The sequence below is a fragment of the Prunus avium genome, chromosome 3, assembly GCF_965620075.1.
Source record: "Prunus avium chromosome 3, drPruAviu1.hap1.1, whole genome shotgun sequence".
Classification (NCBI taxonomy): Eukaryota; Viridiplantae; Streptophyta; class Magnoliopsida; order Rosales; family Rosaceae; genus Prunus; species Prunus avium.
This window is the reverse complement of record NC_142286.1, coordinates 32,912,274-32,924,601: the sequence shown is the minus strand read 5'-3', so window position 1 is coordinate 32,924,601 and position 12,328 is coordinate 32,912,274. Positions and strand designations below refer to the sequence as shown.

The window sequence follows — 12,328 nt, the reverse complement described above, 5'->3', positions numbered from 1 at the left end:
AAATGTTGAATTCTTGCCGCGCGGTTATACAATTTTTAAATAAATCCGAGTATAGCCGTGTGGCTCTACTATTTATTAAAAATAATAATAAAAAAAGGGCCTTCCTAGTTTTTATACTTTATAGATAATAATTTGTGGGAATGTTTTCCTTTGATCTACCACGTTCTCTCGAGTGTTATTAAATTCGGTTATTGCACACATTATTTGTCATAGAGAATTGCATCCTGGGTTGGAGTGTTCTTGGTAATTATTGCTTTAATTTTCAAACAACACTTTATATAAAGAATAACATCTCTTACTACTATACCCATAAATCTTTGTTTGAAAACAACACCCACACCTTTAGGTAGAAAGCAACATCAAAGACATTGAATCCTTTTACTGTAATACATTAAATTGGTAGTGAAAAAAATGCAGTAGATGCTGAATCACATAATTGTTAAGTCACTTAACTGGTTTTGACTTTTGAGACCACAAAAAAAAAAAGAAAAAAAAAAGAAGGTTAAGTGGGCCGGGCTTGGGCAGTGCTTGAAGCGGGCTCGAGCAAGCCCGGCCCATGTCGGGCCATGGGTCGGCTCGGTGCATTGGACTGTTAGAAATATGCCATTAAAACCAACTAATTATGTAATAATTAGAGTTAAGGACATCTTTGATAAAAAGACATATTATGTTATCAATGGGCAAGAAAGGTTGTTTTATACATTAAATCATCCTATATTCATCTTTCAATATGTAGGGAATGACAAGGTCTCAAGTCATTAAGTGTGGAGACACATCGATATGTGTGTAGGTGCTTGTAGAAGAACAAGTACACTGAACGCGATCCAACGCATGAGTTACAATGTGGAAGTCTTTACTCACATGTCAAGCTAGAACTCATAAATTGCAATAGTGCAAACTAATCCTTAGACCTGAGGCATCATAGATGTTTTGTGGCTATATTGTTAATCTTTGAAGGCATTATACGGTCATGCTGAATTAGACATAGTTTAAAGGTGCTCATCAGGATTCTCAATAGAGTCATGGAAGCAAATGAATGTACAACAAGGAATCTCTACTCTTAGTAAAGGAGAAAGAATACTCCAAGATATGATTGGTCAAATCTCTGCGCAGAGTAGTGGATAAGACTTGAAAGAAGAAGCCCTCAAATCTTACCAGGATAATCATATAAAAGGAATGATTCACATTAGGATATTGACAATCGAATTCCATGATCTAATAATGTGAGTAAGGAGTATTGATATAAGAGAAGGATTCAATTGCACACGGTCATTCCAATTTGAATAGGTTCTTTCACAACGTCTCATTTAGCCCAGTGAACCGTGACTTGCTGTTAGGCGACAACCATGGTTTGTGGATGTCCTAAAAGGTTTCAATTAACCTTTATTAATAGGAGAAAGAATTTAATTGTGGAATTTAATTCGTATATCATCTCTGAGGAGTTGCGTCAACCCACTACCTTGCTAAAGGGAACTTACGGATACACACACCCAAAGAATGTGATTAGAGGTACAAATGAGGAGAAATGAAATGAAATGAAATCAGTTTTCGTTTAAGATGGAGTAACCACGTTGGTTTATTTTAACTAATTGTCTTGAAAGTGTTTCTGCACAACGGTAAGTTAATATACTATGTTGTTATTGGTCTATGTTACGGCGCTTCATGGGTAAATTGTGCCATGTTATCTCCGTAAGACGATGAGAAGCTTAGAAAAGCGTCATCTAAGCTTATTGAAGTTGGCCTGAAGTTGGCCTTTTGGTTGTATTTTTATTAATTAGACGTCGATTTTAGTTGGAGATGACGTAGTATGTGGTAACAACATCCGTTTATCGTCGTGGTTTTATCCATCAAAAGATGGCGGTCAATTTCACAACGGTTTAAAATCCCGTTGTTTATTTCGTTTTTGTAATAGTGCCATCTTGCATTTTTATTACAACAAGTAAGAAGTAATCTTAGCCTCTCACATTCTTTCATAGTTAGTAAAATACGGAACGGGAAAAATACGAATAAAGTACATATGTGCTTTATTCCGCAAAATTTTGGCAAATTACAATTGAAAATTCTGGCCCCTATGGCTTGTCCATCATTATGGTGCAGGGTGTCCTGCAAAAGAAAGATTGAAGGGAAAATTCCTAAGGGAATCCACAAGGCTGAGCGGGAGAAACAGAAGCGGGAGCATTATAGCGAGCTTTTCTTTGACCTGGCTGATGCTCTTGGTAACTTGTCTTTTATTTACGAGAACTTCGCTATGATTTTTCTTAATAATTTTTTGATGGGGGTTTCACTAAAACACCCAAAATGGGAGCTGAAATTATAAAAAAACCCAACACCCAAAACATTTTATAAACACACCCAAAATCCATCATTACACACACTCAAAACCCATTTATAAACACACCCAAAAAATATACAATTATTGATTTTGGGGTTGATTTTGGGTGTGTTTCTATGTTTAAATAGTGTGTGGGTTTTTTTATAAATACATTTCTAGGATTGGGTTTATTTATAATAATCACTACTACAAAAATTGCAATAGACGACGGTAATCCACCGTCGTGTTTCGTGTTTTTCAACCGTCGTAAAATCGACCGACATCTTTTGATGCATAAAACCACGATGGTAAATCCCCGTCGTCTATTATATGTAAAGACGACGGGTTTAGTAAAACCGTCGTTGTTCTTATGTAAAAACAATAGTTTTTTTGTTAAAAACCGTCGCTATTTATGGGAAAAGACGACGGTTTTTTATTGGTAAAGACGACGGTTTTTGACAAAAACTGTCGTTATTTATGGGTAAAGACAACGGTTTATAAAAAACCGTCGTCATTTATGGGTAAAGATGACAGTATCTTGTTAAAACCGTCGTCATTTATTAGTAAAGACCTCGGTATTTCTTTAAAAACCGTCATCACTTATTTGTAAAGACGTCGGTATTTTGTTAAAATCGCCGTTAATTGTATATAAAGAAGACGACATAGTGTTAAAAAGGTCATTGATTATATGTACAAACGACGGTTTTTTCAATAAAACCATCGTTTTATTGTCTTTAAATTTGTCGTCTAATAAATTCCCAAGCTATTACATTTTTGTTTTTTGTTTCCTATGATTCTATATAACGATTTTAATCAGAAAACCAATTATAATGCTTTATTAACGAATATATACACTCAAAAATGATTTCTTTCATAAAACTTGAAGACTCAATATATTACATAGTCAACCAATCTTTATTCTATTGCGTACATACTTCATACCTATAATTAGAAATAATAGAGCTCACAAATTCTACTAATTTGATCTTAACTTCATCAATTTGTTCTTGGGTTGACTTAGCTCTGCCTTCTTGCACATTTTCCAAGTTGGTGGTGTCGGAAGGACCTGTAATCTGTTGAATCAACTTAGAAATTTGCCTCTCATACTTCCTGAAATCCTAACAAAAAGAAAAAGCACGGCATTACAAACTGACATAAAGGAAGAAAAAAAACATGTTGAAAAGTGGATTAGAATAACATGACTTATCCAAACATTACAATAATCACAATGACAAGAAAAGATCATGATAGTAATCATCAGTAATAATAAGAAATAATATAAAGTAATAATATCAACAGGCAAACGATACATTACAGAACAAAGGAGAGAATCAATGGAAGCATGCATTCTAATATTGAGTTCCAGAATCAGATATTCAAACGACATATATTAAATTAATCAATTCTATTAGATATCATGAAGTTGTAGACAAATAGAAAAAACAGAAGCATTGTTTCACAAAACCAATAGAATAAAGCCTTCAAGGCTTAATGTTTGGGTGCCAGCAGACCTCAATGGAGCGTAATTTCAGTGCCTGGTTTTCATCATCAGACTGTTTAAGCTTTTGTAGTCTCCCCTGCTCTAGATTCAGAGCACTTTCTGCTGCCTTGAGTATGTTACCTGCCATTAAATTGCCCAGTTCATGTATCAGATGGTGGAAAACTTTTGGAAAGAAACAATTGAAAAGCCCATGAAAAGAAAGAGGTGCAAGAAAGTTCTTTTATTTCCCATTTATAGGAGAAATACCTGCCTGGGAAGTGGGAACCAGTTATGGGGTATCAAAGACAGGATACATGCCTAAAGAGGAATTCAACATGAATTCAAGCAAAGAAAAATTTTGCATCGCAAATGAGTAGAAATGGTTAACCACGATTAATTGAGATAGCATAGGTTAGTAGTCGAGCATGTAAGACAAATGCAATGAAAAGTATATACAATGAGCATGTTGGGGTGGAACAACTTGAAATGCAAAAAAAACCTTTTGGACACATCAGCAAAGAATATTGAAAGCAGTACCATAAAGAGGCCATTGCATGCACACCATATCTAGAAACTTACCAACAAAACAGTAATTATATAAAAAGGCCAATCAAAAAGACCTCAGCTTCCTTTAGCTCGTTCTTGTCTTGTCGAAGTTTTTCCTCTTGCAGAGAATTTTCCTTTCTTTTAGCATCTTCATAAGCTCCATCAATTCTTATTTTTCTTTCTTCTATTTGAGATCTGACTTCATGGTCTCGCTGGACAGCAGCCAAGTGATTATTAAGTGCTTCTGCTCTGCAAGTGATTTAATAATTGTATTATCAATTAGATTAACCGGCAGAGATATTACTGAAACCAAGAAAGAATAAATGAAAGTTGAATTAAGCATTCAGATTTTAAGTTCTCCTTCATATAAAATTTTATATTATGTCCCATAAAAAATATGTTTCCAAACAAAGCTGATCACAAGTAAAGTTATAATCTGGCCAATGGCCAAAAGAGAAAAAGAACAATTTTAGTAACAATATGTAGATAGACATTTAAAAGACGCTCCCACAGGATTTCAGAACAGAATAGAATCAGAAAGCTTAAAGAGTGATATGAAGACTTGCTTATTATTGTTGTCCGAAAAAAATCAAGATTTCAAACATAATAAAGCATGGGCTTCTCTACTACCTCTAATAACTGAACTAAACTGATCATCATCCACGATGCAAAGCTGTATATGGAAACATCTACTTACAGAGGTTCCTATCTTGTCTTTGAAAACAAGGTCATCATCCACTAAACTTTGGATCACATCTTTTACAGATTGAGAAATAACACCTTTCTTTGGGCCTGACTTCTCAAGCTCCTTTAGCTAAAATCACCAATAAACATATAAACAGAGCTGTAGAAGTACAATATAAGCTGAAAACATTGACATTGTTCACAATGACAAAGAGATTAACCACATTTGAAATTACAGAACTCAATTGAAATCAATTCGAATAGGGTTCGCAAATTAAAATTACAAAAAATTGAATGAATTCATTAAAATTATAGCATTAGGGTGTGATAATACTCACAAGGAAGAAATCTTAGAGTCGTAAAAGATTTGAAGCATCTTCTCACGCTTCTCATTCACTAGAGAGATGGCGAGCTTGGCAAGCTCGATGAGATGGATGAGGCGAGCTCGGTGACCTAGATAGCGCAAGGGAGATGGCGATCTCGGCGAGTTCCATTACGTGGATGGCACGAGGGGAGATGGTGCTTCAGATATGTAATAGAGATATGAGATTGGAGGCAGAGCTCGGAGACGACGACAACCAAGGGGCTAAAGATGGGTCGCAAACAGTGACCTGTGTCGGCGAGCTCGGTGACGACCACAGAGAACAAATGGGAGGGAGATTCAGAGAGTTGAGGGTTTCGATATTCAGAAGGAGGGAGATTCAGAGAGTTTAGGGTTTCGATTTTCAGAAGGAGGGAGAGAGAGGGATGTTCCATTTTCAAAAGGAGGGCGAATTCTGAAATGTTTTGGTCGAGGGTGAATAACTTAAGTGTCCTTTTGTTTTAGCGTGTTTTCAAAGGACGACGTTTGTCAATTCCACACCGTAGTGTTTTTAAAATCAACTGCTTTTAGTGGTGTACTAGATTACATACCACGACTGTTTTAAAAAAAACTGTCGTTTTTTGAAATACAATGACGGTTTTTAGATTAACTGTCGTCGAGCTTGTGTCGTTGTTTAACAATTTTGTAGTAGTGAATCTATTTTTTGATATGGTGGTGGGTAATGCCTTCGTCTTCTTGCGCTCATTCTAGTAATTGGTTTGTTTGACTATTTTACGCGGAAGCTACTATGGATAATAAACAGATATTGAGACATTTACAAACATATACTGCCTAATAAAGCAGCGCAATATTGCCAACATGTCACATAGGGTTGGAGGGTCTTCAATGGCAAATGGTTTTTGATTTAGGCAAAGATCTTCTAATTAAAATGATAAACATAAAATAATAATAATAATAATAATAATAATATTTAAAAAAAAACCCTTATAAGCTACTAAGGGTTTGTTTAAAGTAGCATGCCACACAGTACATTTCAGCTCAGCAAAATCTATAGTTTCTCCAAATGTGTGTACAAAAGCTCCAAAAACCCAGGAAACAGCCTCTGAACACCACGGTCGACATCTACGATATTAACCGTCAAAGCCTTTAGTTGATAATAATGATTATACAAATTCCTCAAGTACCTAAGAAGCTCCATCACTTCCCCAGAGTAGTTGCCAGAATTATGGTCATAAACTCCTTTCATAAATTTATTCATGTTACTAAGGACTGGAGTACGGTTCCAAGATTTGAAATGATCAAAATCGGATGATCGCAAAGCTTTTTCCACAGCTTTATGTTTACCAACAATGGCCCACTTACGATGATAACGGGCAAACATACCCATCCTTTCTTCAGAGCTTAACAAGAACGGATGAGATATCAATTTCTCTACAAACTCAGGATAGCTGAAAATGCCAAAAGAACATCCTCTAAGAAATGAAGTAGGAAGAAGAAAGAAAAAAGTTAAAAGTAGTAGAGAACTCACTCCAAACACTCAGCATGGTCGAAGAACTTCAAGAAGTTACTACATTCCTTCCATGAATATTTAGACCCCAAAATTTTCTTGAACACGACATCTAACATCATCCTAAGTTGCATTAAATCTTTTTTCTTTTTATCGTCTTGTTCACTGAGACTCAAGTCAGCCAAAGATCCCACAACGTTTATTACTTTCAGCTTGTCATGAAAAAACACAAAACTAGACTGCTTATGCAAACCATCATGGAATAAGCCCTTAGCATGAATGCTACGCACACCACGAATCAGATCCCTACATAAGTACAAAATAACTATATCAATAATAATTAAAACGAAAAACTAAAAGTAACCTTATAGAATTATTTATTTATTTACCAAAGTAACCTTATAGAATTAAAACTAACAAATTACCCAATGGATGTACGCCAAAAGTCTTGAAGACGGTCATCAGGAGTCCGGAGTGGTAATTTAAGCTGATCATCATAAGGAACAATTTCTTTCGACTGAACCTTGTCGGCCCAATCTTTGAGAGGTTCAAAACGATCATAACAAACACACGATACACCCTTCCTTATCTCTATGTGATCAGGCAGTTTGGGAAAGCACTTCTGCTTGATGAACAAATCCTTACGAGGCCGTAAAACCACATCAGCACCAACTTCACAAGTCCTGTGAAAAATTAATTCTGCCCTACTAGCAGCATCTATCCCATCAACTCCGTCAACTTTTACAAATATCACAGGTATCGGTTTCCCATCACGTTTGAAAGACAAAGATCCTGTATACCATTCTTCTAATTTATTGTAATCAAATGACAAACTGTAAGAACAAACCCTCGGTCCAATAACCTTGTCATGTGAATCATTCCTGTCATACTCATCTTTTGCAAATTTAAAGAACTCTGTCTGTTCCTCCATTTCAAAAAATTAACAATAAAAGAAATCTGCAAGAAAACCAGTATGGTAATTACAATATAGCTAGCAGTCAAACAATTCCGCTAACAAGATGAGACGGAAAAAGATGTTTTCTTAAACGAAAACTGGAACTTTAATTTTGCAGAGTTCAAATCACCATAGGGAAAAAGACCTTTCTTCTGCAACCAAATTTGTAAATATATATGCAGAAAATCCAACACTACTTTGGCAGAATATTTAACAACATACCTGAATTTGGCAGACGCTCCAATTCAAGGAAATCTAAAATAAAAAATAATTCACAAAAATTCGAATAGGTTAGATTGGAAACCAAGAAAGAAGAGACAACAGAAAAGAGGGAAACAATAGACCACAGCAACAATCGAAACTGAGAAAGCAATAGACAACAGTCAATCTGGACAAGCCAACAAAGAGTCCCACAACAGCTTCCTGTACCAGACACAAAACAGATAAAACACTCGGCATGATGCAATTTTTATTGTTTGTTATAACAGTTATTCCCAGAATTAAATCTTTATGCCTCATGAATCAACCAAGGAATCTACGGTTTCAAATTTTCATGTCGTGGTAAGGATTATGAAGGCATATGTTTTCATCAACACAAAGGTGTGCCATGAATCTCTTGAGTGGCGTGCGATATTTATGAAAGGCTGGTGGGATTGTGAGCAACAGAGGCACTCGTTCATCATGAGGCAGTGCGAGGCAACCAGGTGGTGAGGTAAGCGGTGCGTCGACGAGCAGAAAGTTGGATGGTGGAGGAATATGGTGGTCATGCAGACACAACCAATTGTTGGGGTTTAGGATTACACTCATTATTCTTGTTTTAATATTTTATTTAAAAAATTTAAATTAGTTATCTTACAATTTAATTAGTTTAAATTTAATGACTTGACTTGAGGCATGTTATTCGAGACTCAAATTTAGTATTCGTAGCATTATTGGTTTGATAAAGATGTATTGTTGGTGGACCAATGTTCAAAAGACAAAAACTACTCATAGTTCAAAAGAAAACAGGTAAAGATGTATTGTTGGTCAATTCAAAAGACCAAAAACGACTCAGTTCAAAAGAAAAAAAACAAAAACTACTCGATGTTCAGAAGAAACTATAACAAAAGGTAGATCATGAATGAGAAAACATATGGTAACCTAACCTTTGATTATTGTAGACAATGAAGCAAAAACGATATGGATTCAATGACAGATCCAACGATACCTTTGATTAAGAAGAGCGAAGCAAAAAAAGATATTGACTCAAAGAGAGATCCAAGAGGAAGAGCCGAATGTAAATTATATAGGGTTTGAACTAAATCACTTACTGAACTGGCCCTAAAACAAGAATCTCATAAAACAAGTAACAAACTCAATGATTATAAAAAGGGTAACAAAAAACATTGCATGAGCAAATAAGTAACACTGACAAATTCTGATACTAAAGCTGTAGAAATTTTTAAAAAGAGAAACTAAAAAGAATAAAGAAATCAATACTTAGCCAAAATATTTTTCACTGAATTACATAAATACAATTAAAAACCGAAATACTAAAAAGTTCTTTCAGAAAAACCCATATTTATTAGGCCTTGAAACGGGTAACAAACTTTTATGTCGGTTCATATTTTATGAGTTGTGTGGTATAAGAGAACTAGTTATTATATATAAATATATTTTAAAAGAAAAAAAGAATACCAGCCTCAAGAATTTTACACGAGTTAGAAACTTTCCTCATATCACACACCCCCAAGCAATCATAATAAAACTCCCCTCTACAGCGGCATCCCCAAACCCTAAATTTTCCCTTGGGCCTCAATTTAGTATTTCAATAGCGAACGCCTTATCATCTGTTATCATGGGGTATCGGAAAATATCTCAGCTTTGCGCCGCCGCCGCTGACCTCACCTTGGGTCAAGACCATGCCTTGACGATGGCTTCACACGAAGATGAGCTCCTGCGCAAGATATCAGAGATCGAGAAATCCCTAGCCGCACTTTCCACCCAGCAGATCCAACTGGTCGATTTGAAGAAATCAATATCGGATGAGCTTGACCTACTACGCGCCAGTAGGGCTCACAGTCACAAACATGGGGCTGTTCATCCTTACCCAAGGTCAGTGCATGGCTTAGTGGATTTCATCTTATCTTCTTAATTTTTGTTTCTCTGTAAAACTGTTGTTTTTCTTGATTCGCCTTTATGTTTTTTTGTTATGAACTTTTTCGACTTGTTTTAAAAATTCAATTGGCTTGTTCTATATATCTATTCTCTGTCCAGATTGCCCATGGAGAGGGAGTCATCAATGACGGTAAATCAGGGGGAACACAGATCTGTGTTTTTAATGATAATTTTCAGTAAGGGAAACATAGGTGCCCTATATGAAGTTAAATTCAAATACGGGGGAGAAGAACGAGCCGCACTTGAACCTGTAGTCAAGTTCCCTTGTTTTAACGAGTGTGCAAGGATTTTCAACCGCTCCCAACTATACGTATTCACAGAGGATGGTTGCATTAGGTCATTCGATACGAAAACTAGGGAATTAGATCCCTCCATACCTCCTACCTTAGAGTTGAAGCCGAGTGGAACAGTTGCGTCTGCATATGACAGACTCTATTTTCTTGAAGAAGCATCGCCCTTCATAGCAGATCCGCTTCCATCTTTTGCGAAATACAATCCTGATGAGAACGATTGGGAGCGAATGCCTCAGTTTCCAATTCGTTATCCTTATCCTATGTGGGTAACTGGTTATGCTGTTTGTTATGGACTTATTTTGTATACACTAATTGACGGACACGAAAACTCTGATGTCGTTGCTTTTCATGTGGGTGGAATGAATTGGATTCGAGTGAAAGTTGACACTTGTGATTATACTCCTTTCCGAGGGAGGGCCGTGGTTGTAGGCAAGACTATATATGCCTTGGATCTATATCAAGTGGATGAGATTATAGCATTCTCCTTGAAGATGAACAAACGCGACGACGGTAGTATTGCGTACACACTAATCAAGCTGTGTAAATTGGATGGCCTGAAGATTGCGTCTCCACCATGTCCATTTGATTCGCTTGAGAGTGACTATTTTGTCCATTTGGGGAACCAAGACTTTTTTCATGTTAAGACCGGCACTAATTATGAATTTTACAAGGTTCAACATATTTGTATCACCACTTTTCAAATATTTGTTCGAGAAGACGGAATACATATGATCAAGACCTTACATTCATCTGTTCTTCCTATGGATATCCAGACTTGTGGCAGGTTCATGCTCATGTTCGGCTTCACTTCGTAAGTTCTCTTCACCTTTATTGTGTTTTCATCAATGACATTAATTTGTACGTTGGATTCTATTATAGTTTGTATGTATCAAAACCCTTCTAAATGTAGTTTTTGGTGATTATGGCTCTCAGAGAGTGCGAGGATTATGAACCCATAGAAGGGGAGAGTGCAGCTAGCATGAAGCAGCCCAAACAAGAAGATGAAACCACTATCGAAGAGAATTATTTGATGTGTGTGAGGTGAAAGAAATGTGCTTACATGAAATCTTTTTATTTATTTAATGACAGTGATTGAAAGAAACGATGTTATTGATTGTTATATTGATTGTTATATTTAGTTGATTGAAAGAAATGGATATTGCAGATAGAAGCCAAGGAGGAAATAGGCCCTGGACAGCATGAGAAAGCCAACCAGAAAAAAAAAAAAAACCCAAGGACTGCAAACGGAAAAATAAAAACAAAAAAATAGAAAAGAAAGAAGAAGCGGATGGAAGGAGGGGACATGTAGTAGAAATAACATGTTATTGATTGTTATATTTAGGTGATAGTTGATATGATACATTTGATTTGATCTCTCCAATTCTTTTTTCTTTTAAAACTAAGCATTCACAAAGCGAGTGCAAAATAAGACATGGTATGTGATGCGTAAGAATTTGATGTGTGTGTGTGTGTTGATTGTTGCGTTGCATAGAAGAATGTAGGTGTATGCACAGGTTTCAACTTTGCTGCTCAAGAAATTGACATTATGAAAAGTTCACTAGCATATATATCATAAGGCTTACAAAATCTCACATTATGATACTGTGTCATACGCTTAATCGCAAACATATATTACAAGGCTTACAAAATCTCACATTATGATACCGTCATACGCATGCCTTGCCTCCTTGTGGAGGCCACAAGTCCTCCCAGCCAATAAGTGATAAGTCTCTTTGTTGTAAAAGGACCTGTTTATATTTTCAAATGGGAAAAACAAGATGTCATGTTGCCCAGATGCTAAACCCAACCATTTTTTATGTACAAATAATAACGATTATTTGACCAAAAGACGGAAAAAAGAAGAAGATTTATATTAGTCAAAAACAAGGAAAGTCACGTGGTGAGTCACGTGTCTGGTTTCAAAGGCAAGTGCGCTCACCACACGGCCTCCTCTGCCTCGTCTTCTTCTGCCACACTCTCTGTCTTCCTTCCCTACTAAATGCATTTCCAAACAAGAAGATGAAACCACTATCGAAGAGAATTATTTGATGCTCCACAGACTGCAAAATTTAT

The 12,328-nt window shown here is 36.0% G+C and overlaps 1 protein-coding gene and 2 long non-coding RNA genes across 4 annotated transcripts; 1 reads left to right on the top strand and 2 right to left on the bottom strand.

Moving 5' to 3' along the window:
- Positions 1-3,161: 3,161 nt before the first annotated feature.
- Positions 3,162-5,855, bottom strand: LOC110749920 (uncharacterized). Of its 2 annotated transcripts, none has more exons than XR_015834336.1 (5): positions 5,360-5,855; positions 4,968-5,151; positions 4,371-4,586; positions 3,823-3,932; positions 3,162-3,429 (listed from the first exon to the last, which is right to left on the bottom strand). It is a non-coding gene; the product is annotated as an uncharacterized LOC110749920 (long non-coding RNA). The 2 variants fall into 2 exon arrangements; XR_015834335.1 differs by having other exon boundaries at positions 5,035-5,151; positions 5,360-5,849.
- Positions 5,856-6,344: 489 nt separating this feature from the next.
- Positions 6,345-7,128, bottom strand: LOC148295976 (uncharacterized). Its single transcript, XR_015834326.1, has 2 exons — positions 6,872-7,128; positions 6,345-6,791 (listed from the first exon to the last, which is right to left on the bottom strand). It is a non-coding gene; the product is annotated as an uncharacterized LOC148295976 (long non-coding RNA).
- Positions 7,129-9,546: 2,418 nt separating this feature from the next.
- On the top strand, positions 9,547-11,696 carry LOC110749986 (uncharacterized). The gene is made up of 4 exons (XM_021950219.2): positions 9,547-9,899; positions 10,062-11,066; positions 11,189-11,296; positions 11,421-11,696. Exons 1-4 carry the CDS (start codon positions 9,643-9,645, stop codon positions 11,422-11,424), a joined length of 1,374 nt encoding a protein of 457 aa, XP_021805911.2. The 5' UTR covers positions 9,547-9,642; the 3' UTR covers positions 11,425-11,696.
- The last annotated feature ends 632 nt before the right edge of the window (positions 11,697-12,328 follow it).

Excerpts from the sequence above, each read along its gene's own strand:
- LOC110749986 (XM_021950219.2), top strand. The coding sequence starts at position 9,643 with ATGGGGTATCGGAAAATATCTCAGCTTTGCGCCGCCGCCGCTGACCTC. Across the intron at positions 9,900-10,061 it reads GCTGTTCATCCTTACCCAAG|ATTGCCCATGGAGAGGGAGT; the intron begins GTCAGTGCATGG and ends TTCTCTGTCCAG. Across the intron at positions 11,067-11,188 it reads CTCATGTTCGGCTTCACTTC|AGAGTGCGAGGATTATGAAC; the intron begins GTAAGTTCTCTT and ends TATGGCTCTCAG.